Raw genomic sequence first — 24,667 nt, 5'->3', positions numbered from 1 at the left:
AGGAGCGAAGCCACTCCTCAATCTTCCTGCCGCGTGGCGGCGTCTGGAGAGATTTGTATCGTGCGATTAGATCGCGTTGTCGTGATGCGTCGGATGGTGCAAGATGCTTCTTGAGCGTCGTCAACCGCTCGTATGGCGTGTCCTTGCTCTCAATCAAGTAAAGGTGCTTTGCAGCAATCGTCTTGCTGATCTCAGAGTTGAACTCAGCAAGAGCCTTCTTCTGACGCCTGAACTCAATGTCCTTGCGCTCCCATCGCTCGTACTCCCATTGGTACAGCTTCTGCTGCGTGGCAGTAAGATGAGCAAGTGACGTAGCATCGTTGTTGTGATCCGTCAATTGAGGTTCAATTGGTGCCATTAACGTAGGCAAGACCGCTGCCTTCGTGGCAGGGTCAACGTACTGCCAGAGCTCGTTCTTCTGCGCAGTATCTTTTCGTATGAACAGCCACTTGTGCCAGTCGTCAGCTCGATCGAGGACAACTGTCACTCGGGTGACCGCAGGGTCTGACTCAGTAGTCATTGTAAGTTGCTCCGCACAGTATGATCAATCGTGATCTCAATCGTGGGTGCTAATTAGTAGGTCGGCGGCTCCGTACAGTATGATCAATTGTTGATCTCAATCGTAGGTGCCTATCAGTGGGTCGGCGGCTCCGTACAGTATGATCAATTGTTGATCTCGATCGTAGGTGCCAATCAGTTGTTGTGAGTGAGCGAGCTAACTAGTCGCAATCCGGGCTCATAACTGTTGCGGTATGAAGAGCAAAATGCATATAATGAGTGTATTGTGTTCTGTTGTTCTTGTCGTTGTGTCTATGTTCTCCAAGGCTCGCTGCGGGGTTTGTTTTGATGACGTCTTTGTAACGCAGCCAAGGTAAGAGGTGCTCAACAACATGAGGAAGTAACACCAGACCACCGCCAACAACACGTGATCCGCTTCTCCTCTTAACCGTTACAAAGTAACTCGTACTCATCTCCACCACTTACATATCGACGCCAACTATCACCCTTCGTCAGGAACGCCTCAAATGCTATAAATGCAACCGCATACTACACACACGAACGTGTAAAGTCAACGTAGGAGTGCCAAGGGGTTCAAAGTAGGTATGACCGAGAGTGGTCGATCCCAAGGCACGCAGTGGTATGCAGTGTGACATACCTCGAACCCACTCGACTAGTTTCGCGAGTAACTCGCCATGTCACAGTTAAACCTAATGTGTCGAAGTATGTGTCCCTGTACGGATCCACGCAGCCTGCGTGTCAGACTATGGAGAACATCCGAACTTCGCCTTGAGAGGCTATTTTGTCGATTTCCCACTCTTCGCCAACCATCGAGCATGTCGTATTCCACGCGTTAAAACCGAAACTCATCCAGAAGCGAAAACTAGAATTGCTCAACTGTGTAGGCATTGCACCGCTGTCTTGCTGATAACGAGGCTGTATTGGGATTCTCGAACATATCCAAAGCTTTCACACACGTCACTCAGGAGGTCGGAGGCAGTCACGCCAAACCCGCCACGCGTTGTTCAATATTGCCTCCACCTTGAAGCCCGCAAACTTATTCAACCACTACGACAACAGCCCAAATCGTCCTCGGAATTTCCACTTCGACTTTCATCAGCAGACAAACCTGATTCACCTCTCACCGTATGCTCCATCATCCAAGGATCCTCCCTAACCCCTAGATCCCCATCCTCAAATCAGACTGTTTGAATTCACAACTGTATCTGCCTACGTCAGCACCACCGCCTCCCCTCGACGCGAAAAGAAAGAGAAGAAGAAGAAAAAGAAAAAAAAAGATACTCACAAGTCGTCCCCGGCGGATCCAGCAACATAAGCGCATTCTGCTGCCCCTGCTGCTCCATCGCCGCCTGCGCCGCACTCGCATCGAGCGCCTCACTCCCCCCTGCTCCAACCTCCCCTCCGCCAAAGTCTCCGCCTCCACTGAAGTCTCCGCCTCCGCTCAGAGCCGCTCCCGCGTCGCCAATCGCATCCACACCCAGCGCCAACGCGCCCACGGCCGCAACACCGATCGCAGCGCGTTTAGTCCATTTCTTCCAGTCCCCAGCCGCACCCTTCGGCGCAGCCGCAGGCGTAGGTATAGGTCTCGCCATCGTCGAGACCGGTGTTGCGCTGGCTTTGTTCTGGAACCCGCTTAGTTTGCTTGACCACTTGTTCAGCGTTGGATTCGACGAGAGGGAGGAAAGCGTCGAGGGACGGTGAGTGTGCTGCATCAGAGGTGTTGGCGGGGCGGGCTGGTATGCCTGTGTCTGATGTGGATACTGGGGATACTGTTGTGGCGGTTGTGCGAAGCTGTATGCGTGTTGAGGGTGGTGGGTGGTGGTGTTAGCTGGCGGTGGGGGCGCAAAGTATGCATTTGAATCCACAGAAGGGGTGGTGTAGTGAGGTTGTTGCTGCTCGGTAGGAGGAGTGTGGAGACCTAGCTGTGGATTGTATGGCGCGAGGCTCGATGCTTGGGTAATGTTCTGCTGTTGCGCGGGGGGGTATTGAGGACTGGGCGAGATGTAGCTGTTTCGCTGCTGGGTTTTGCCCGGTGTTGGAAGAGGCGAGAAGTGCTGGTGAATTTGTGCCAGAGGACTGTGTTGCTGTTGTTGCTGCTGTTGCTGAAACAAAGGCTGAGCACTGGTCGGGTACTGGACCTGCGATTGTTGCTGAGGTAAGTAGCCATTTGTTGCCTGTAGTTGCGCGCCCAGAGCTGGCAACGGTTTCCTCTGAACCACCGGCTGAGGAGTTTGAGTCTGATCAAGCGTTGGCACCGAAGGTAAGATCCAAACGCTCTCATTAGTGTTCAGATTGACATAGAAGCTGGATGGAGTCGTCAACGCGCACCCATCAAGAATCACAAGATCCGACTTACTATCTAGCATACTGTGCACTCCATTCAGCTTTCCACCCAGGCGGTACCGCGGGGATGTTTGGAAATCCAGGTGTTGGCAGGGATGGCTGGAAATTCATTCTGATGGTCGGAGTACGGTGTCACATTCAAGTGCCGTTCCTTTGGGGGATGATACGATGTCTTTGTACTCCCAGGTTGAAACCCAAAAGCCTGTATGCATGTGCGGAGCTTTCCCAGCATGTCGCACTCACAGGCTTATAGCTATCAGAATTGCTGTGGGTATTGGAATGGCTGAGGATCAGCGCTCCAATTGGTGCGACCGAAGCCTCGTGCCGATAAGCCTCGACGCCTCATTGCTCCAGACAGAGCACCTAAGCGAAAGCTGAATACCAAAGTCCTCATCGAGCGCACTCGCGTAATGGCTCTTTTCGTAGTTATTAAATCCGCTCCACGTGGTGAATCCGTACGAAAACAACAGCGAGGCGCGTTATCCGCCCTGACCTGCAGCGCGTGGTACATAGACGAGCGAACGGCAATACTTCATTGCACATCCAACAACCTATTCTTCTCAGAATCCCTTGTAAACGCGACCAGACCCGTAGCACCTTCAAACGTGATCCCAGCCCCTCATCCCTTCCTCCCTCATTCTCCTGTACCACTCCTTCACATACGGCAGCCCAGTATGCGGTCCGTACGGATCCCTCTCCCACTGGGGCCTGGGCGGCTCAAGTCCCGTTTCTTCCCTGCAGCGCTGGATCAACTCGCTCATCGTACCGCCCCTATTGTACCCCACAGCATCGCCACCCTCCGCAGCACCTCGATCTTCGCCTTTCGGTGCTCCATTCGTCAACATCTCAGCATTCTCGGTCATTCGTTGAGCCATTTCCCGCCTTAGAGTTGCGGTTGCGGCTTCGTCGACGTTAAAATCCGGGGCTACGATGACGCCGTAGTTACGTTTTGCACCCTCGAAAGTAACGAGGCGGCGGTGGACTTCCTTCGCCACGATGTCCGCGGGCCTTGTGAGCGGATCGCCGAGGCCGCCGCCGCCCCAGGTAATCCATTCGAGCACGTCGCCTGCAGATATTAGCCAAGAAACACCCTAGATGCTTTCACGTTCTGGAAGCTTTGGAGAGAGTCAGTAGACTTACCAGGGTGCACGTGAATATGATCCATCTTGCTCTGCACCAGCTCGGCGTTCTCCGTCTCCTTATCCGTACCGTAACTGTTATTGCGGTATATGATCTTGCGACTTCGGCTGCCGGGTTTGCCGCCATTGACACCCCACGGCTTAACCATCCACCGGTCATCGTGGATGCTCACATCGCCTTCACACAACCACCTATACAGTGTCCTCTGCGCATTACCACCCCTGAAGAAGCCCGCGCCTCCCGAGTCCGCGAGCGCTTCGTTGGCCTCGATTATGACGGGGAAGTACAACTCGATGTTCTCTGCGGGAATGCTCTTGATGGCAGGGAACAGGCAGTGGCAGTCCGGTCCATCGCCAATGGGTCGCGCGGGCACACCGCCGAAGCCGATCTGGAACAGCAGATAGAAATCGCCATCAGGCTTAAAGCCGCTGTAGAACAAGTAAGGCGAGTCTGAGAAGCCTGCTGCGCATCTGTACGCTGGATTGCGCTGGCCGAAGAGGGCTTGCATGACGTCCATTACTCTGCCGAGCAGATGTGTTCGACAGGATACCGCGGCAGGACGAACAGGTCGCAGGATTGTGCCGTCAGGAATACGGATATCGAGCAGATCCAGAAAGCCATCGTTGACGACGACATGCGGGTCGTAGATGGCGAGAAGGTAGTAGGCGATGAAGACCTTGAACATGGTCTTGCTGAGGAAGAAGTTCATACTTGTGTTAGACTGGGGTGATGTGCCGTCCCAATCAAAGACAAGTTTGTCGCCTTCCTTCTGCATCGAGCAAGAAATCGCGTATGGACCTATGCCTTGACCATCGTCGTCAATGAAATCGGTAAAAGAGGATCTTTCAGAGCCGATCTTGGTGTCGATGATAGTTTTGATAGCGCGCTTGTTTTGCTCGAGAAGATAGTCGATCGCCGCTTCGTAGACTTCGATACCGTACCGCGAGCAGAGCTCGTTAACGCGAGTAGCTGCAGTTCTGCAGGCGGTGACCAGCGCGATCAAGTCGCTTTGGAACCAATGTGGCATGCGTGAGTTGCGGAACAATACTGTTGCCAAGGCCTCGTTGTACACGCCCTTGTCGTATAGCTTCACGATAGGTATCTGCAATCCATCCTCGAAGATGGTACTTGCATTAATGCTCATTGATCCAGGCACCTTGCCTTGCACATCAGTGAGGTGACCAAAGTTGGCAGCCCAACCGATGAGTTTGTGTTCGTAGTGAATGGGTAGCAAAATAATGACATCGTTGAGATGTGACACGGCTCCATCGATCTGATACACGTCGTTTGTCACAAAGACGTCCCCTTCTTCGATAGTGCCTTTCCAGCCGTTCAGAAACTGCTGAATGAAGCTGCCGAATTGCCCAACAAGCATCTGCCCACGGGTATTGGTGATGACATTGAACTCGTCCTGCTGCTCTCGAATAGCCGGGCTCATTGCGCACCGCAACATGAGTGTGTCCATCTCTCGTCGTATCGAGCCAAGTGCTGAGCCCACGAGCGCAGGTATGAGTGGCTGCTCATGCACAAGCTTTTCAGCAGACTCTTTATTGTGTGTCTCCTTAGCGCGCGTAGTTTTCGACTCGGGCCAAATGAGGATGTTGCCCATGGAGTCAATCTCACCAAAGTACCCAGGAAGAATAAGTGTATTCGAGTCCATCTCTGTCACAACGGCTGGTCCAGGGATCTTAATGCCAGCTTTTGTAATCTTTGATCGGTCCCAGAAAGCGGCTTCCACTTGGTTGCCCTCATAAATGATGTTCTGCCTGGTGACGATAGCATCTTCAGGCGGTATCGATGTGCTGGCTTTCTCGACTGGCTTGATTGCGACCTCCTCAGACGCGTCAGTCACTCTCACACGGAGTCGCATGATCTCGAGCTCGCCGCTAGCATGCGAGAAGGAGAATTGCTGCTCGTGCGCTTCGTTGAACTTGACGCGGAGGTGCTCGAATAGGTGAGCTGTATCCCTAGCGTCATCCTCACTGAAAGCTACAGTAATTGTCATGGCCTGGCCTTTGTAACGCATGTCGGATTGGTACACGACCTTCAGAATTGCGTGTTCATCTCCCAGCGACTTTTTCATAGTTTGGATGCATCTAATCTTTAGGTCGTCCAGTGTTTGTGTCAAACCTTGCGGTTCGATCTCGGAGAAGACCTTGATGAACGTGCAGCTCAACTCGTGGGACATCTTCGTGATGGCGTCACCCTGAGCGCACAGTACGCCAGGACTAGGTGGCACAATCACAGGCCAGGAACCGAGCAATTTGCCTAGCGAGTTGGCGTGCATCGGCCCAGCTCCACCGAGCGCAACGAGGGCGAAGTCACGAGGGTCATACCCCTGCTCGACCGAGACAAGCCGCAAAGCACCATGCATAGACTCGTTGACGAGATCGACGATGCCTTCAGCAGCGGCAGTAGTGGCCATGTCCATCTGCTTTGCGATTGACTCGACAGCTGCAGCAGATGCAGCGACATCGAGCTGGAACGTCCCACCGAGCAGCTTCGAAGGCAGGTAGCCCAACGTGAGGTTTGCGTCGGTCACTGTTGCTTGGGTTCCTCCTTTGCCGTACGCTGCAGGGCCGGGAGTGGCGCCACTGGACTCGGGACCTACGCGGAAATTCTTCGAGAACTCGTTGTAGATGGCTATTGATCCTCCTCCAGCGCCTACAGTCTTCACGTCGACGGACGGCGCTCGTACTGTCAGAGGACCGACTTCAGTTTCACGTCGAATGATGGCTTCGCCCCCAGATAAGAGCGCGCAATCTGTACTTGTGCCGCCCATGTCAAATGTGATGAGATTTTTGTAGGCCGTGGCCTTTGCGATCAGGTGGGAAACTGCTTTTACGCCGCCCGCTGGACCGCTCATGAGGATGTGTACCGGCGTCTCGCCTGCGAGGTCCACAGTTGTCAGGTCGCCATCTGACTTGAGTATGCGAAGGATATCTGTGTCTTTCGCAAGCTTCTTTTGGAGGTTATTCATATACCTCTTCACCACTGGCTTCACAATCGCATTTGCTGCGGTGGTCACCGTCCGCTCGTACTCCTGAATCTCGGGCAGGACATCAGTGGACGTGACGACTTCAACGTCTGGGCCGAATTCGTCGAGCAATATGGCGCGGATCTTCTCCTCGTGAGAATTGTTGCTGAACGAGTTCAAGAGCGACACAGCAATTGCCTGCGGTTGCTGACGCTTCAGATCCTGTAGGCTCTCCCTGAAGTCTGCCTCGTCGAGCTCGTGAAAGACATCGCCGTTGATCTGTATGCGCTCTTTGGCTTCGACAGTCCGCTCGAGAGGTACCAACGGCTCAGGTTGGACATAGTTGATCCATGCCCCTAAGCCACCCGGTATCTGACTCCTCCGCACCGTCAAAATATCTTTGTGTCCCTTGGTAACGACGAGGCCAGCCTTCGCGCCCTTACCCTCGAGCACAGCGTTCGTGCCCGTCGTCGTTCCATGGTGGATGTACTCGAACTTGTCGTTCCAGCCGTACTTGTCCTGCAGGATGCGGCGCACTTGCTCTACGCCTTCCTGCACGCCAATGGACTGATCGCTCGTATTCGTGGGGACTTTGGCGCGAATCGCTTCGCCATCGGGGGTGATGACGCAGATATCCGTGAAGGTGCTGTTCGTGTGTCAGCGCGAGTGACGAATGGACCGCAACTGCGACCTGTCTGAGAAGCTTAGTGAAGCGAGGAGGCGCCACTTACCCGCCAACGTCAACGCCCAGCCTGTATCCTGGAGTCATAGTACAAGAAGTCGTGCACAACTCTTTGATGAAGCAGACGGTGCAGCTCTTGCCCCAGCAACGGCTTTGGGTTTTGCTACATTTATAGGCTCACGATTCGGGAGCTACCTGTTGGTAGCCTATGCCTGCTAGTAACTTGTGTCCGGCCGAGCCCGAACCAAACAGGTCCAGTTTCGCGCCGCGGTTATCTGTCACCAAACCGTGTGGGTACTACGAAGACGCTACCTTGTACGTTCCGGGGACAGAACGATGTGAGTGGACATTGCGTCAGAGCTGTTCGATCACTTTGCAAGGGTCCGTTCGTGGGGAACCTGCCTTAGCTTGTCAACATGCGGGCAAGCCTAAGAATAACAGCAATATCTATAAACCAATCATACAATACATTGCGAAGATATCAATCCTACCCTAGCGTTTCTATATCATCCACAGCTTTATTTTACTAGGTAGGCTTCTTCTAACCTTTTCTAGTGCTACAAGTTGGTGGATCACGTTGCGTTACTGTTCTGTAAGCAGTCTACCACTGTCTAATCGCGGGGTACCCCGCGCGCATCCCATATCGACGCTCACTGATCCCGCAGTGCAACGCACCTCACGGTATCCGGCCGGTATCTGCAGCGCAAGACAATCCTCCCTCACACCGTGGTGTGAACATGCACCGCGCCGCATCTCCTAGCAGGACAACCCTGGTGCCATGTGCCTGGCTTCGATTGCGGGGTACCCCGCACCCTGTGCTCGCGATCCATGATACTGTCGTTTGTATGGTGAAGCGCGCCATTTCTGGCCGGTGTGTGGGGCACGATGAATCCGTGGTGATAGCGTAGGTGGCCGAACAGCACGAGCGTTGCTGTAGATGGAGAGAAGCTGGGTTTGCCTACGTCGGCGTATCTTCTAGCGAGGAAACTGGCTGGAGCTGAGACGTGCAAACTCTCGGCTCATCGATGGATCGAAAGCTGCCGGAGCTAGGATTGTGTGACCGAGCATGTTGAACGCACCTGTACCGAAAAATCGACCAGCTGCCGTCGCTGGTACTACCATGTTGTTCGTAGGAGCCTGGTGATACCTCGCTGGATCCTCAGCACGGAGGGCCGAGATACAGGCGAGGAGAGAGAGACTGCAAGTTCGCCTTGAGGCGGCAGACACATGCGCCGTGGTAGAGGAGCAAGGACGCCGTCCTGCTCTGGGGGAGGCGGGCGATGGACGAGGAGAGCAAGGGCGCGATGAGGGTCCACGTAGGTGGCCAGCGTTTCTGCCCGGGCTGCACAGACGGAGCGTTGAGCGTCGCGTCCGCGAATAACCGCGAACACCACATCGGGGTCTGCATTTGCTTCGAGGGACTGCGCGGTGGTGAGTAGTACGCGGTAGCAGTGCATAGTAAAAAAAAACGACGAGTATCAAGTCCAAACCTTCACCTCCACCTCCACCCCTACTTCTGCTTCTACCCACACACGCACACGAAATCAGCAGTGACGATGCCCACGCAAGCGCAGACGGCAGCAGCAGATTAGTGAACATGATTTATTAACGTCTCATCTCCCAGCCGCGTACAGTAAGGCGGCTGTCGACTGCACCATTCCCAATCCCACCGAGGTATCCATCATCATCATCGCCGGCCATGCAAGCGGCGGGCGTCGTAAGCAAAAAAAAAAAAAAAAAAAAAAAAAAAGACCCCCAAGAAAACTCGACCCTCCCCCCCCCCTCGGAAGAAGAGGAAGCAGTACAACTACAAAAAGGTATGTCGGGCGCGTGGAGGCGGCGGACGGGGAAGAGAAGAAGTCTCTGTAGTGACAGCGTACTGTGTAGAGAGAACAACATGCTGGCGTGAGTTGACGCCAAGTAAATGCAAGGCAGACGCAAAAAGGTGGCTGGTTAAGACATGGTGGCGAAGCGAATGTCGTCAAGTGTTGGATTTTGGGGCTGTCCAGGTCATGAGCTCTGGCGCTTGGACTGCGGCTCGGGCGTAGTCTCGACGCCCTCCATTGAGCCGCTCTCTTTCCCCTTGCCGAAGCTTCCTCCCTCCGAGTTCGTTGGCGTGGCGAGTCGGTCTTTCGGGTAGGGCTCCAGATCCTTGTGGCTTGTCGAGAAGGTGGAGATGACGGGTGTGTACGACGAGTGGTCGGCTTGCGTGGGCGTTTTGGCCTCTGGGCCAGCCGAGATGGGGCTCAGCAGGCTGTCCAGCCCAGGATTGGCCTCCTGTGCTTGCACGGCGCCGTTCATGAGGCCGTTCCAGCCGCCTTCGATATCCCGCAGCAGGCGCACGTACTCCTCCGGCACCAGCCCGCTCTCGCCCGTCTTGGGATCCTGGGCCACCAGCCAGCCTTGCCCGTGCCTGTAGGAGACCAGTATAACCTGGCCCTCGACAAGAGGCAGCTCGTTGTCGTTTTCGCGCGCAAAGTCGAACAGGGCCACCGCCTTGCCGTGCATTTCCTCGTCGGGCGACGCAATGGTGAACTGGTAGTCGCGCGAGAAGCGGTTGTCGTCCTGGATGTAGTCGCCGAGCTCGGACATTTCCTCGTCCGAGTCGTACGGCGGCCCTTCTTCGTTGGCGTAGGAGCGCTGGGGCAGGATGGCGGCAAAGTGCGAGTCGCGGCGGGAGGCGCCCTCGGGGACGTCGAGGAGCGAGTCGGCGGTGGGCGGGTAAGTGATGTACTCGCCGCCGATGGCATTGGCGGCATCGTTGACGTGGGCCGGGTAGTAGCTGCCCTCGCCGTTGACGCCTGTGACGGAGCTGCGGCGGTGCTCGTCGGGAGCGCGGCGGCCGCGGGTGTGGTCGAAGTCGACCTGGTTCGACTTTTGCTTCTTGTGCCGGGCGCTGTGGTGGCTCGTGACGACGGGGCTGGCGAGGTCGTCGTCCTCGCTGTAGGGCGGGCCATCGCCGAACGACGTCATGGGCAGCTGCTCGCCGAGCCCCAGGGGATGCAGGCCCGGGGTCCTCGAGGCGCGGTCGGCGCGGGCGGTGCGGTCGGTACGCCAGGCGACGGGCGGCGGGTCGGAGAGGCGGCGGTTGGCGTCGCTCGCGGGGGTCGAGGCGCCTGACGTGTGCTCGGCGGGCAGCGGGCCGTAGTAGAGTGGGTGGGCCGGGTCGTATGCGAAGTCGCGCACCAGGGCGTAGGGCAGGCTCGAGTGGAAGGCGGGGAAGGCGACCGACTGCGGGCGCGAGCGCGGGGCGGGCGCGTGCGTGGTCGAGGCCGTCGAGGCCGCCGAGGCCGTCGAGAAGGTCGACATGCGCTTGCTGGCGTACGAGCTCGCGCGCTCCACCTTGGCGTGCGACGGCGGCGACGTGACCAGCGGCGGCAGCGAGGTGCGGTTGGAGCCCAGGTAGGCGCTGTCGCCAGCGCGGGACATGACGTCGGCCGCCATGTCGGCGGCGGTGGGCATGCGCGGAGTGCGGACGTGGGCGCTCGTGGGTCTGCGAGGATGCACGTCAGCGGACGGACGGTCTTCACTTGCTGCGGGGAGCAGCCTGGCGCTCAGACGGACCCAGTGAGCAGTCAACAGCGACAGCAGCGAACGGCGCAGTGTCGGCAGCGTCGTCCACAAAGGCCGCTGCTCTCGAGGCCGGCGGGCGACGGCGGGGCGGGTGCAGTGGGCGTGCGTGTTGCTTGCAAAGGAGCGACGGGCGACAGACGACAGACGACAGGCGACAGACAACAGGCGACAGGCGACAGGCGACGGGCGACAGGCGACGCAGCAGGCAGATTGTGCGGCGGGTTGTTGGAGCCCGCCGTCGTGCACGTCGCTGGCTGCACGCTGCGCCAAAATTAGACCCGGCCGGCGTCTTGACGTCTGGAGACCGAGGGCAGCGCTGCACGCGTGGAATCGGCGTCGTTCACTTCTCTCCAGGCGCGCTCGAGCAGGCGCCAGCAACACGTCCGGATGGTACTTCGTATGCAGGAAAGGTCCGTAAGAGGCTGCTCGCAAAGACACTCGGCTGGCAGGGACGAGGGGCTTGCCGCTTGAATCGGCGGCTCTGCCCTCGACCACGAACCGGACAACCGCCTGGTCGTGAGCCCTGCACGGCTTCGGCCTAGTTCTCACGTGTGTGTTTCAGAACCGCGACGCCTGGCTCCACCCCGGCAAAGAGACATGGTTCATCGAGCGCCCAACTTCCCCAAGAGGATTGCAATCTCTTCCTCTGGTCGAGAAGAGCAGTAGCACGCAATGCCGTGGCAACCAATCTGCCTCGATCAAGGCATTGCTGCCGCGACCGCCGAGCGATCGACTTTTGCCCCTCATCACGTGGATGCCTGCAATGCACAGCACACAGTCCTTGGGGTCTTAGTCAGCATCCTCTTAGCGAGCAAACCAACCTTGAATCATATCCTTAGTCAGCATCCTCTTAGCGAGCAAAACCAACCTCGAACGCCTCACCCATTTCTTCACTCCACGCACCTCGTGTGCTCACCAGCAACCACGCCGCGCCAGCTGTCAATTCATGCATTGCCAGCGGCGTCAAACCCTCAATCGTAAGTACTGCCTTGGTAGATAGCTGCTGTGATGATGAATACTATTATTGGAGCTGTCCTAGGCATAGCCTTTGAGGACTCAAATAATTACGCACACTGAAAATTCTGATACACGCTCTTACTGCTGTCTCGCTGCATCCTCGCTCATGAATATGGCAAGAGCACTGCTAACAGCGCGAAGAAATCCTCCAGAAATTTGCAAATTCGAGCTGAGACCCACCACGACCGACGCGTTTCGACATCACTCACGTGACGTCGTCCGTCGCGTATTCCTTCTCCATTCGCGTGCCCTGCCCTGCAACATATGGTCAACTCACGTACCTGATCCACCAACGCCTGCTCTCGTGCCAATTCTCCTATCTACGTGCTCAGTCCTTCACCATGTCTGATCCACGCCTTCGGGGCCGCAAACAGCAGGTCACGCCTCAGGCTGCGCCCCCTCCGCCGCCGCCGCCGCCGCCGCCCATGGAGCCGCAACCCGTGGGCCCGCAGCCCATAGGCATGGACGGCGCCGCCGACGCTTCATCAGCTCCCGCACCGCCGGCGCCCGCAAACCCCAACGTCGTCCCGGACGACAAGTTCAAGCTCAAGTTCTGCACCGTCTGCGCCAGTAACCAAAACCGGTAGGTCATCGTCCCCCAGCTCCAAACCCCCGACTAACTCACACCTCCAGCTCAATGGAAGCTCACCTCCAACTCGCCTCCGCACACCTCCCCACCATATCCTTCGGCACCGGCTCGCTCGTCCGGCTCCCAGGCCCCACCATCACGCAACCCAACGTCTACCACTTCAACAGCACCACCTACGCGACGATCCACTCGGAGCTATCCGCGCAAAACGCGGCTCTCTACACGCACAACGGCCTGCTCAACATGCTGGGCCGCAATCTCAACATCAAGTCCTTCCCCGAGCGCTTTCAAGACTGGGTCCCCGGCAAACCGCGCCTCGAGCACGAATCCGACCAGGGCTACGCAGGCACCGAGGCCGGCGTCGCCGACGTCGTCATCACCTGCGAGGAGCGCTGCTTTGACGCCGTGCTGGAGGATCTGCACAACAAAGGCGGCAAGCTGAATAGGCCCGTGCACGTCTTTAACGTCGACATCAAGGATAACCACGAGGAGGCCCTGGTCGGCGGCAAGGCGATTCTGGACCTCGCCCTGTCGCTCAACGAGGCTGCGGGCAGCGAGAGGGAGGCCCATGGCGAGAGCGGTTGGGGCATGGGAGCCGGCGCTGCGCGCAGCGGCTTTGACGAGAAGGTCCCTGCGATACTGGCGAGCTGGCAGGAGCGCTGGCCGCAGATGCCCGCGCTGTGGAGTCTGGCGTGGATCTAAGCGTGCGACTGAGCGTGGCGTGCGGCGAGGAGCCGATGATGCATTTTACGATACCCATGAAGCATAGCGCGGCGTCTCGGGTCCCGGACACTCCGATGCCAAATACACAATTCATTCGCATCTAGCGTTAAGGTGCGTTGTCGTCTAGAGTCACGTGGAAGCGTACCGAGCGAGCCGAAACAGAGCAACTAGAGGTAGAGCAAAGCACGGGACCCGAATCAACGCAGATCGAAGGACACCAGGCGAGAATGCATAACGCACGTGAAGCGAGATAGTCGACTCGGACCAGAGTTTTGACTCGGACCAGAATTCCGCTGGCGACCACGCATACCCAAGTCCACAAGTCCATGGCCGCAGACCGACGCCCGACGCCGCGCCAAACGACCCAAGAACCAGAAAAAAACGTCCAACATCTACCGTCTACAACGTCGGCGCCCTCCGCAGCCCGCTGCAGTACCGCACGTGCAATTCGTCGATGAAATGGCTATGTCTGATGCCCGGCGGCCTCCTGCTCTGAAACTCCTGAATCGCATCCTCGAGCCGCCACCCCAGCCTCTCGACCAGATAGCACACGAGGAAGAAACCCGTGCGATTAAACCCGTAGTGGCAATGGACGCCGATCAGGCCGTGCTTCCCCTCGTCGCGGCAGTGCGCCTCGATGCGATCGACCAGCTCGATGAAGGCGCGCACCTCGTCGCGCAGCGGCGGCTGCTTGCTCACCGTCGGGAACTTGAAGTACTCGATCCCGCCGTCCTGCAGCCCGCGCGGGTCGTACACGGGGTTGTCGTGGCTGATGTCCACGACCGCCTTGATCCTGCCCTTCCACTCTTGCACCACCAACTTCGGACTATGGCACTCGTCGACCTCGCGCAACGTCTTCATCGCGCGGAATATCCCCGCTATCGGCTCCGAGATGGGACGCACCGCGCTCCATTTCTCCAGGTTCTTGACGTCCCATTTTCCCTCGGTCGAGAGGTATTGCAGCTGCCACGCGAGCGAGAGCCGCGGGTCGATGTGGTCGGCGAGGAAGCTGCCGATCAGGCCCGAGAGCGTGCGCGACGTTGAGGGGGCGAAGAGCATGGCGTGGGCGGCGGGGTTGGGCATGATTGTTGTTTTGACAACGAGGCGGCGCGGGTGGGGCGAGGGCCTGTTATGTGAGGGAGGTGCTGAGGTCGCAGGGTTAGACATAACGACGCTGCATTCTGTGGTGCGGCTCTCGATTTCGATGAGGCTGGAGGCCATGGTGGAGGCGGCTGTCGTGCTGGAAGGTTTTGTGTCGGAATCGAGTTTGGGAATATCGTTGCTATCGACGCCGGAGTCTTGGTGCTTGCGCTCTGCTAAGGCTGGGTCTACCAAGGCCGGGTCGAAGGGGGCTGCTGCAATTGGCAGGCTTGCCTTCTCGCTGGGCGGCTCTATAGCGCCGACGTCCCTTCCGAGGAAGTCGACAATGAGTTTGACATTCTCAGGCGGAGTGACGGTGTCAGCTTCGCCAGCAGTGAGGAACACTGGGATCTGCAAGCCCTTCCACGTTTGGCGCCCTGGAAGACCACCCCGTGGAGGATCAGCCAGATAGTCCGGGCACATTCCACGTGCCATGCGCTGCCATACAGCCGTACGACTCTGTCGGTTGAAGCGCAACTGCAACTTCTTTGTCTGTTCTTCGGCGTCTGTCCCAGCCATACGCGCAACACTTGCACTGTTGACCCCTCCTCGTCGATCCCACTTTCGGTACAGATCGAATATCACTGCAGGCACTGAAGCGACTCGCTGCAGGAGCTTTGTCTGGTGTTCGGTCGGAGGATCTGCCTTGGGACAAATCGCGATCAGTCCACTGACGTGCTGCGAGATCAGACTGGCATGAGGCGACGACGGTGAGGCTAGAAGTGCAGCAAGAGAGCATCCCATACTGTGACCGATGAGGACAACCGTCTGGTCCTCATCCTTGGCACGATGTTGCTCAATCACGGTCGCCAGAAGCTGAACGAGTGCATCGGTTGTGTACGCCTGAGCGGTTTTTGGTTGGAACGAGGACAGACCACATCCCGGAAGGTCGACCGCCAGACACGAAGCGAGGTTGGATAAGCTCAACAGGATGGGATAGAACTGCGCCATCGATCCGCCAAGACCGTGAATGAAGACCAGTAAAGGCACAGGGCTGGGCTCTCTAGGGAACTTGCTTTCCTGAGGATGTGGCCTGTAGAACGTCCGGACAGCAGGATACGTGAAGTTGCTAGACGCCACAGAGTAGGACTGCATGGTGGAGTGCTTTCTCAAAAGACCCGGATCGTTGGTGACAGCATCGTCTGCTATGGTCAGTGATCTAGTTCAATTCAAGGATAGCTGCTACTGGGCACGTGTATGTAACAAGTGTGGCGCAAATCATACGGAACTTTCTTACCCCTTGTGGCGTCCTCCACATGCTGGGAGTTGATGGACGGAGCAATCTTCCCTTTCTTGCTCTGCCGATCCCATACCCAGTAAGCAGAGCCGCATAGAGCCGTCAACTTAACCATGCCCATGATAGCTGAAGCGGCAACGTTGCCTCGGTCCACGAAGGGATTGATGTGAAGGACCAGGCGGTAAATTGAAAGTCTTATAGAGTCCCACAGGGTAAGGTCGGTGAGACGTTGTGTGCCCTGATCATTGGCCGACTGTGCCAGAGCGGACTTGAGCAGCAGGATGAGAGCCTGTGGAAGACGCAACGTGCCAATCTGAGATGAAAGGAATCGCGAATGAGGCTCCATGGCTGTTCGCGTGCTCCGGGGCTGGATCGGTGTTCAACGCGGCGTCTGAGTGCCAACTTTGAGGAGGTTGATGCGCGGATCCTCGCCCAACGGCGACCAATGGAATCCGGATTTGCGAACACGATGTGCTTCACCGCAGGGCAGAGGCCAAATCCCGGCAATGTCTCTTTTAATGCAGAGGGCGCACGTTGTGTTACAACAGACGCGCTGCTACAAACCGGAGGACCTGATCTGCAATCGGGCGATAGGTACGAGGTGCATCGTGAAGAAGTAACGAAGCGAGCTGGATGCCAGCGGATGGTGACAGAGTGTGCGCTATGTCGTGTGAAGACGGTGTGCGATCAAGAGTTGCGAAGATCCTGGGGTGACTCAAACACGATATGGCGCGACAAGGGTTGTGTTGATAAAATGAAGAAGTTGCGTCATTCGCAATCGTAGTTGAGACGGCAGGGGCGCCCCATGCGGAAGGCACAGGGCTGAAGAACAACGGTCGAAGCCAACTGCCAACAATCCCCTGAACATCTCTCTAACGTCAAAAAGACTTGAAAAGTTCTACTAGTTATAAGCACTTCATTTATGCTTCGTCCACCTCTTACCTTCTCGCACAGAACAAGCAAAGATTCCACAAGTCGGATTTGGGCCAAGGCGGCCTTTGACACTGTGGTGCCCGTAACGAGACGCTTACAAAGAATGATGCTCGGCTCGCATATGCAGACCAACTTATCAAGAAGCAGCACGATGAGGGTGTTGCTGGACAAGACCTCAAAGCCCACGACACAGCCTTGCACCTGGCCTCGCTCTCGGATCCGCTACTGCATCTCGGTAAGCAGACGAATGGGGACACCTCGAAGTCGGCGTTTGCGTCTCGAACACCATGATGGAGCGTGATGTCAACGTCGTAGGATACCAGAACTATCAATGCAGCTGACATTGACTTGCTGCTCACGTGCAGACTCACATTTGCAGCAACCTCAACATTTGCAGTCTTATTACTATCGCCGACAACACGGTGTGTCGTCACAGGTCAGCGCCCGCCGTTGACGCTATCGTGATGTAGTCAATCCCCGGTTTTCTCACCGACGCCTGCATATCGGAGGGCTCAGCGGTGCCGCGAAACAATTTTCGACCGTCTCGCGCCAGCACAACGACAACGCGCTAGATCTTCGCGACCTCCAATGACCACATCTTGGCTTCCAACACATGGGCTCGCATTGGCTCTCTCCGCAGACTAGACTCCACGTAGCACGTCGCGAGGATGGATCTGATCTTGGAGGGGCTGTCACCCCTCTTTCCAAGGCGCTTCGACTCGAAAACGACACCAGGACAGCCCCACTTGGAAGCTCTTTGATCAGTCGGCATGCTTCAAGCAGCTAGGCTGTGTTGTCCCGACCTGCATCCGACGTGCCCTGGTTGCGGGTGCGGTTAGCTGTTTGTTGGTATCTGCTCGCAGGGCGTCCATATCTAATCCAAGTCTCCAAGCTTGACTCTTTGCTCTTGCCCCCTTGTAGACTCTCCTGATCTACACTGACTCTCTTCATCACGGACTCTGTCAATTGGACCCCAGTGACTCTCCAGCCGCAGTGAACTGAATCTACTGAGCGTCCACGATGGATCCGAGCAACCTCGAGAAGCAGCGTGAGCCGGAGGAGCCTCGCTTCCTCAGCTTCCCACACCTGCCTGAGGGCACGAAGAAGGAGGACGGCACACCCGCGCTGAACCGGTGGTCGTCCACGCTCACCACGGGCCACAACTTCCCGGGAGCTCAGGTCTCTTTGCCCACACAGGTACAGTTCAGCAGAGACTGACAGCGATGACAGGCCATGCTGTACGCGGCTGGCGTGCCCAACAAAGAGGCAATGAAGACATACCCGCAGGTTGGCATTGCCAGTGTGTGGTGGGAGGGCAACCCATGCAAGTGAGTGAACCCCACGGAAGTGGCGCCATGGTGCTGACCATCATGCAGCACGCACTGTAAGTCGACGCTTTTGAACGCACGCATCCGACCATGGCCCACGCCGGCAGACGCCCGCAGAGCCGCGACGATGCGTGGGGGCAGTTCATACGCGGGAGATGCTGACTGCTGGCAGTGCTCGGACTGGGCAAGGAGATCAAGAAGCACATTGAGCAGGACAAGATGCTGGCATGGCAGTATAACACGGTCGGAGTGTCAGACGGCATCACCATGGGCGGAGAGGGTGCGTACGGACTGCCCCACAGATGAGCAGGCGGAGAACTGACAGCCCAGGCATGCGCTTCTCCCTGCAGACCCGCGAGATCATAGCCGACAGCATCGAGACGGTCACCTGCGCCCAGCACCACGACGCATGCATCGCGCTGCCGGGCTGCGACAAGAACATGCCCGGCGTCATCATGGCCTTTGCCCGCCACAATCGGCCCTCGATCATGGTCTACGGTGGCTCCATCATGCCCGGCTACTCGGAGACGCTGCGCCGCCCCATCAACATCTCAACCTGCTACGAGAAGCACGGCGCCTACATCTACAAGAACCTCGACAGCGCCGAGCCGGGCAAGTTCTCGCCCGACGAGATCATGGAGGACATTGAGAAGAACGCTTGCCCCGGCGCTGGAGCCTGTGGCGGCATGTACACGGCGAACACCATGTCCACGTCCATTGAAGGTGAGGCAGACCTCTGCTGCCCTCGCAGTGCACACTGACACGACATAGCCATGGGCCTCACCCTCCCCAACTCGTCCACCACCCCCGCCGAATCCCCCGCGAAAATGCGCGAGTGCGCCAAAGCCGCCGCTGCCATCCGCGTCTGCATGGAGAAGAACATCACGCCACGCAAGCTGCTCACGAAAGCCTCGTTTGAAAACGCCCTCGTCATGATGATGGTGCTCGGCGGCTCCACAAACGCCGTCCTGCACCTGCTCGCCATGGCCGGAACCGCGGGCGTGCCCCTAACCCTTGACGACTTCCAGCGCGTCAGCAACAAGATTCCTTTCCTGGCCGACCTCGCGCCAAGTGGCCAATTCATGGCCGCCGACCTGTTCGACATCGGCGGCATGCCCGCCGTTATGAAGCTCCTCATCGCCGCGAACCTGCTCGACGGGTCCATCCCCACAGTCACAGGCAAAACGCTCGCTGAAAACGTTGAGCCCTACCCGTCGCTCCCGCAAGACCAGGTCCTCATCCGCCCACTCAGCAACCCGATCAAGCCCACAGGCCACATCGAGATTCTGCGCGGCAACCTCGCCCCCGCTGGTGCCGTGGCCAAAATCACAGGCAAAGAGGGCCTCAGCTTCACCGGCAAGGCCATCGTCTTCGACAAGGAGCATCAACTCGACGCCGCGCTGAACGCGGGCCGGATCCCGCACGGCGAGAATGTGGTCGTCGTCGTGCGCTACGAGGGCCCTAAGGGCGGGCCGGGCATGCCGGAGCAGCTCAAAGCGTCTGCGGCCATCATGGGCGCCAAACTCACCAATGTCGCGCTCATCACTGATGGGCGCTACTCCGGCGCGTCCCATGGGTTCATCGTGGGGCACATGTGTCCCGAGGCGGCGGTGGGTGGTCCCATCGCTGTTGTACGAACAGGGGATGTTATCACCATCGATGCGGAGAAGCATCGGATTGATATGCATGTCAGCGATGAGGAGATCGCACGCAGATTGAGCGAGTGGAAGACGCCGAGTATGCCCGTCACGAGGGGTGTGCTGGCCAAGTATGCGCGGTTGGTGGGCGATGCTAGCCATGGTGCTATGACGGATTTGTTCTGAGGACGATGAGAAAGGGAGAAGTTGGATGAATATGCACTTGTCTGCGATGAATTTACCTTGTGCAATACACATCTTGGCGATCTCTAGGGTATCCGCAAAGCATCGCTCTTTTGAAGAGGCCTACGCTGTGCGCGGTGTGAAGGGACCACGTAGTCTGCAGCGGTCACGACGAATCCAATGGCACTAACTTTGAAGAAGGGGGTATCAAGTTGCTTTTCAGGCGGTGCCTGTCTCCATTGGAACATGTCTGGCTAGATGCCCCAGCGTAACGCCATAGCCCGTAACCCATAGATGCACCGTAAATGCAAGCTGCCAACGTCCACTCATCGAGGTCACTCGTAATTACAGAGAGATGCTCGTGCGAGCTTCTACTCGTCAAGCATACGTAATGGAGCATTTACTCGTCGTCCTCCTCCTCCTCGGCCTCGAGAGTGGTCTGCGCAATGCGGTCCAAATCACGCTGGCCGGACTGTGTGATGCGACGGCCACCCTTGTCCTCGTCGATCTCCACGACGCCGATCTTCTCGAGCGCCTGGAGGACCTTGCGGTCGACGGAGCCGGAGGCGTCAACGTGGTGGGAGGGGCGGGAGCCGCGGTTCTTGGTGGAACTGTTCCTGTCAGCATTCTTCGTCCTTCATGCCTGGTGGTGGAGGGAAGCGCACCCGTGGACCTTGCGGAGACGGCCAACACCGACGGTCTTGCGCATGTAGACGTGGCGGGCGACGGCGGCGGCGCGGACGTAGAACCAGTCGATGTCCTGAGGAGGCAGCTCGTTGGAGTCTTTCATCATCATTAGCGCTTGCGCGACCACAATTAATCCTAGCAGCGATGGAAAACTTACGCGATGTCTTGACGGTATCAACCCAACCTGTAGATAAGACGGTCAGCAAGCTGATCGTACAATTATCCCCCAGCGACGGGATTCAGGTTCAATCCTTCACCCGCTGGAATGGTACGAACCTGGGCTTCAAAACATTAGCACCGCTTCATACCAAACACACTCGAATTGCAACTTACATGGGGAGCTTTCCCTGCCTCTTCAAGAAGGCGGCGTACGAAGTGATAAACTTCTGCGCCTCGACGTCCTTAACTGAAACACCACCCATTTTGTCGGTTTTTGCTGGCGGGAGAAGGGTTAGTTGGGAGAGTGTTGTCGAGAGAGTGCGTGCGTGGGCTGGCAGCGTGGCGGGTCGAAGTTCGATATTTCCCCTGGTGCTGTGGTGGACTCGCTAGATGACTAAGCATGTGTCCGAGCTCGCTGTGCACTCGCGATGTGGGGCATCAATACACCATGCATCACATCGCGAACTTCAACATGCGCGGGGTGATATTTTGCTATTCGACTCCCCGACAAAGCTTTGATGCACTGGCATCTTTTCAAAGCGTATTAAGACTTCCGCCGCTACGCGTCTCGCAGCCGGATGAAAGCGTGGTTGGACGAATGAGCCAACGCGAAGACCGCAAGAGGCCTGATGCTTGCTCAGCTTCCAGCATCGCGCAAAGCTCAATAGTAGAAGTCCATGTGTAGAGCCGTGCAGCATGGACACCCAACAACCTGCCCTCGGCTGCAATCAACATCACTTGTGATATAGGCGCCCTGTTTTTACGATGTGATGTTTGACTTGATTATTTAATTCAACCTTATATATTGCTACTATCTCCATTCACCTAATCCTTGGAGAACTGGGCGATGTCAATTACAGACAGCTGCACCTTGTTAGTCGTGCTAGGAGGCAGAATACCGCCACCCATAATGAGCAGCTTCTTCTGATCCTTCAGCACACGCAGGTGGCGAGTGTAGTGCTGCTTCTCCGGAGTAGGGACCTTGATCCAGGGTGTGCCAGCCTCGCCGAGACCACTGTTGATGTAGAGGTCGCCGCTAGTGCCAGAGCTGACAATGATGGTGCCGTTCTTACCGCCAATGGGGGTCCACACGTTGTAGGGAGAGCCCTCGGGGATCGTGCCATCAGTGGTGATGAGCTGGTGGTCTTCGGCCGAGTCGAACTTCTCGGGGTCGGTGGACAGGCGGTAGAAGAGAGGAAACTTATAGCTCGAGCTGTTGGTCGGGCCGCCGCCATACTCGTAGGTCATCATGTACTTGCCGTTGGGCAGGAGAGAGACAGTGGGCATGCCGGGACGGTCGGTGTACCTGGAGTGGCGGATGTCGTTGACGACGGGGCCCCAGTTCTTGCCATCAGTGGTGGTTTGGTGGACCATCTTCTGTCCGTAAGTGGCGTTGTCGCGCTGGTCCGAGTAGTAACAGATGAGCTTCTTTTCGTGGAGCATGAGGAAGGGCTCCCAGACGGGAGTGAGGCCGTTGTTGGGGATAGCTACTCCACCAGCAGCGATGTGAGAAACGAACTCCCATGTGTAGCCCTTATCGGTCGAAGCGTACAGCTCAATCTGGGTCGTGGAGAGGTCGGTAGGGATGGAGCTTCCAGAGAGGAGAACGGTACCAGCAGGCCACTTGTCGAACTTCTTAGGAAGAACATAGAGGAATGGCTGGTATCGGAGACCGTTCTGGGGTTGCGCCTGGTCGTACACGCGCGAGATCTCCTTCCAGTTGTATCCGCCGTCGGTCGACTTATAAATGGGGAAGTATACCTTGGACTGGGGGTCGCTGCCCTCAGGGCTGTAGTTCTCCCATGTCGCGAGAAGGTTGCCGTTTTCGAATTGGGCAGTACGAGCGTACAGAGTCCGAGGGTCGGTGTAGTCCGACGGCGGTGTGAAGACAACGCGCTGAGAGAAGAACTCAGGGACCTTCGACGACCCTTGAGGGACAGCTGAGACGGTCAGGGAAAGCAGCGAGGAGAAGAAGAAGGTAGAGAACCTCATCTTGACAATCCAAACGAGATACTAGAGATCAAAGTCTTTTCTCGGCGCTCATCCGAACATATAAAGAAGTCCCATCTGTCAGGAAACACTAGACGACCGTCACGGCCGACCTCACATCACCGACCTCCTGCCCGTTCCTGACGCTTACTAGAAGCACACATGGGATCTCCGCTTCTGCTCAACTCCATCAACACTCATTTGCGGGGAATTCTAGCACCGGAGAAATTGTGGACATCGTCGACGGTGACGTTGCGGGGAATGGCAGCAGCGATATACCGAACATGTTGTTAGCTTTGATTGCTCCAGGATTTCCCGCTCGTAGTTCAGCCGAGGCGTCGGTGCACTGCGCTACATCAAGGCATAGCTGCGTTGATCAGGACACATGATGCGCTGACATGAATAAGGTTAGGGGAGTGTCGGAGAATCGCCGAGAGTCGTGCATGTCGTAAAGCGAGTGACCTAGTGGTGTTGGAGGTTCTCATGTCGGAGGGTTTGGCGACTCACGGAAATATGACGCCACCGCCTACCTAGCGAACAGCGGGAAGGATCGTCTGGGCGACCGTTGACGTTGCTTCCTTCCACTACCATAAATTCTTGCTTATAAAACCTGTGCACTGTAAGTGAATTCTTGCTCGGAGGAAATTTTAGGGGGGTACTATAAACGAGAGTTTACGTTAACGTAAACCCCCAGCACCCGGGCCAACCCAGCACCCGGGCCAAAAAAGCTTGGCAGTACCAACTCACGTTACAACTCTTCAATTTCATCGCTATTTAACATAGAGCCTGCGTACGCTGTGCTTGTATCTGATTTAGAATATGCCTCTATATCTTTTTTGCACGTTCGCGCGTTGTGTCTAGTCCCTCTACAGTTTCCACAGCGCCGTAGAGCTGGTTGAGCTTGTTCTTGATCACCACCACCATGAGCCTTCTTTGACCGCTCAGCGGCTACAGAGGCCTCTGCGGCCACCTGAGCTGCTGCCTCACCATACTCCATAGTACCACCTTGCTGGATCCGCTTCCTTTTGCGCGATTTCCGCTTAGTCATTACTGCTAATTGCTCTTTAAGCTCAGTAATCCGGGCTGCTTGAAGCGCGTTCTGATGCAGCATAAGCTCGCCGCCTCTAACAAGCTGAGAGAAGCCTGCTTGCGCAGTAATAGGCGACCAAGTAAAAGACTCGCGTACGAGCTTCGACTGAGATCCAAACTCGTGGGTATTGCTTGGAGTCTTTGACTGCCACAGCGTCTCTAGGAGGAGGGGTTCTAGTGGGGTACGCAGGCGCACTTCAAGGCGATCTAACACAACCTGCGCGTTAAGAGGGACTAGCCCTGCTGCCTTAAAGGCCTTGTGACAGTTCTCTGCTGTAAACACGTTAAAAAACGCGTCCTTAAAGGCAGGGAGGAAGCCTTCTTTGTTGATGTAGAAGACGCGCTTGCGTGCCAAGTCTCGTACGCGCTGGTTGGTTGGTTGGTTGGAATTGATTTTCGTCCGAAGGATGGGGATTAAGTCCACCATCCTGCCTCCCGAAGGGCATGTAGGACGTGCTGAGCTATGGATTTACAGTGCTGTTGCGCTACCCTAGAAAGCATTTCTTGCATGTGCGAGTATTTCTACTATTTCTAGCTATAGCTCTCCTTCCCGTTAGAGAGACTAAGCAGTATAGACGTAATAGGGGAGAACCCTTGTGTGTGTTTAGAGGCATTTAGGTGCCATATAGGAGATAGAGAGTAGATTGAAAAGAGAGAGTTAGTATAGATAGAGGTTGTCTGCTACTGCTCTGTTAGACCTGCAGCTGCAGATAGAACAGAGT

At 56.7% G+C, this 24,667-nt stretch overlaps 12 protein-coding genes across 12 annotated transcripts; 3 read left to right on the top strand and 9 right to left on the bottom strand.

Moving 5' to 3' along the window:
• Nucleotides 1-1,414: 1,414 nt before the first annotated feature.
• Nucleotides 1,415-3,078, bottom strand: M421DRAFT_418746 (uncharacterized protein). The gene is made up of 3 exons (XM_033591889.1): nt 2,876-3,078; nt 1,805-2,823; nt 1,415-1,724 (listed from the first exon to the last, which is right to left on the bottom strand). Exons 1-3 carry the CDS (start codon nt 2,971-2,973, stop codon nt 1,693-1,695), a joined length of 1,149 nt encoding a protein of 382 aa, XP_033450670.1. The 5' UTR covers nt 2,974-3,078; the 3' UTR covers nt 1,415-1,692.
• A 171-nt stretch (nt 3,079-3,249) lies between these two features.
• Nucleotides 3,250-7,985, bottom strand: M421DRAFT_418745 (uncharacterized protein). Its single transcript, XM_033591888.1, has 3 exons — nt 7,711-7,985; nt 4,003-7,625; nt 3,250-3,928 (listed from the first exon to the last, which is right to left on the bottom strand). The coding sequence occupies exons 1-3, from the start codon at nt 7,746-7,748 to the stop codon at nt 3,462-3,464; spliced, it is 4,128 nt and encodes a 1,375-aa protein (XP_033450669.1). The 5' UTR covers nt 7,749-7,985; the 3' UTR covers nt 3,250-3,461.
• A 224-nt stretch (nt 7,986-8,209) lies between these two features.
• Nucleotides 8,210-9,428, bottom strand: M421DRAFT_374071 (uncharacterized protein). The gene is made up of 3 exons (XM_033589776.1): nt 8,741-9,428; nt 8,488-8,609; nt 8,210-8,283 (listed from the first exon to the last, which is right to left on the bottom strand). The coding sequence occupies exons 1-3, from the start codon at nt 9,258-9,260 to the stop codon at nt 8,263-8,265; spliced, it is 663 nt and encodes a 220-aa protein (XP_033450668.1). The 5' UTR covers nt 9,261-9,428; the 3' UTR covers nt 8,210-8,262.
• Nucleotides 9,429-9,671: 243 nt separating this feature from the next.
• Nucleotides 9,672-11,105, bottom strand: M421DRAFT_58323 (uncharacterized protein; the record flags this gene model as incomplete). The annotated part of the gene is made up of 1 exon (XM_033595589.1): nt 9,672-11,105. One exon carries the CDS (start codon nt 11,103-11,105, stop codon nt 9,672-9,674), a length of 1,434 nt encoding a protein of 477 aa, XP_033450667.1.
• Nucleotides 11,106-11,717: 612 nt separating this feature from the next.
• On the top strand, nt 11,718-12,744 carry M421DRAFT_374165 (uncharacterized protein). Its single transcript, XM_033589777.1, has 2 exons — nt 11,718-12,211; nt 12,393-12,744. Exons 1-2 carry the CDS (start codon nt 11,907-11,909, stop codon nt 12,598-12,600), a joined length of 513 nt encoding a protein of 170 aa, XP_033450666.1. The 5' UTR covers nt 11,718-11,906; the 3' UTR covers nt 12,601-12,744.
• M421DRAFT_373865 (Ssu72-like protein) lies at nt 12,552-13,752 on the top strand. Its single transcript, XM_033589774.1, has one exon. It carries the CDS (start codon nt 12,889-12,891, stop codon nt 13,540-13,542), a length of 654 nt encoding a protein of 217 aa, XP_033450665.1. The 5' UTR covers nt 12,552-12,888; the 3' UTR covers nt 13,543-13,752.
• A 210-nt stretch (nt 13,753-13,962) lies between these two features.
• Nucleotides 13,963-16,286, bottom strand: M421DRAFT_58195 (uncharacterized protein; the record flags this gene model as incomplete). The annotated part of the gene is made up of 2 exons (XM_033595573.1): nt 13,963-15,848; nt 15,941-16,286. The coding sequence occupies 2 exons, from the start codon at nt 16,284-16,286 to the stop codon at nt 13,963-13,965; spliced, it is 2,232 nt and encodes a 743-aa protein (XP_033450664.1).
• Nucleotides 16,287-16,497: 211 nt separating this feature from the next.
• M421DRAFT_373863 (uncharacterized protein) lies at nt 16,498-17,329 on the bottom strand. The gene is made up of 2 exons (XM_033589773.1): nt 16,883-17,329; nt 16,498-16,838 (listed from the first exon to the last, which is right to left on the bottom strand). The coding sequence occupies exons 1-2, from the start codon at nt 17,215-17,217 to the stop codon at nt 16,709-16,711; spliced, it is 465 nt and encodes a 154-aa protein (XP_033450663.1). The 5' UTR covers nt 17,218-17,329; the 3' UTR covers nt 16,498-16,708.
• A 564-nt stretch (nt 17,330-17,893) lies between these two features.
• M421DRAFT_99748 (dihydroxy-acid dehydratase) lies at nt 17,894-20,024 on the top strand (the record flags this gene model as incomplete). Its single annotated transcript, XM_033598796.1, has 5 exons — nt 17,894-18,052; nt 18,104-18,173; nt 18,374-18,481; nt 18,532-18,924; nt 18,973-20,024. The coding sequence occupies 5 exons, from the start codon at nt 17,894-17,896 to the stop codon at nt 20,022-20,024; spliced, it is 1,782 nt and encodes a 593-aa protein (XP_033450662.1).
• A 397-nt stretch (nt 20,025-20,421) lies between these two features.
• M421DRAFT_99747 (ribosomal protein S19e) lies at nt 20,422-21,130 on the bottom strand (the record flags this gene model as incomplete). The annotated part of the gene is made up of 5 exons (XM_033598795.1): nt 20,422-20,632; nt 20,687-20,804; nt 20,866-20,892; nt 20,985-20,989; nt 21,042-21,130. 5 exons carry the CDS (start codon nt 21,128-21,130, stop codon nt 20,422-20,424), a joined length of 450 nt encoding a protein of 149 aa, XP_033450661.1.
• A 562-nt stretch (nt 21,131-21,692) lies between these two features.
• M421DRAFT_99746 (glycoside hydrolase family 93 protein) lies at nt 21,693-22,859 on the bottom strand (the record flags this gene model as incomplete). The annotated part of the gene is made up of 1 exon (XM_033598794.1): nt 21,693-22,859. One exon carries the CDS (start codon nt 22,857-22,859, stop codon nt 21,693-21,695), a length of 1,167 nt encoding a protein of 388 aa, XP_033450660.1.
• Nucleotides 22,860-23,681: 822 nt separating this feature from the next.
• Nucleotides 23,682-23,904, bottom strand: M421DRAFT_58177 (uncharacterized protein; the record flags this gene model as incomplete). The annotated part of the gene is made up of 2 exons (XM_033595571.1): nt 23,682-23,787; nt 23,849-23,904. 2 exons carry the CDS (start codon nt 23,902-23,904, stop codon nt 23,682-23,684), a joined length of 162 nt encoding a protein of 53 aa, XP_033450659.1.
• Nucleotides 23,905-24,667: the final 763 nt, after the last annotated feature.

This window comes from Didymella exigua, assembly GCF_010094145.1.
Source record: "Didymella exigua CBS 183.55 unplaced genomic scaffold M421scaffold_8, whole genome shotgun sequence".
Taxonomy (NCBI): Eukaryota; Fungi; Ascomycota; class Dothideomycetes; order Pleosporales; family Didymellaceae; genus Didymella; species Didymella exigua.
This window is presented reverse-complemented; position numbering and strand designations above follow the sequence as displayed.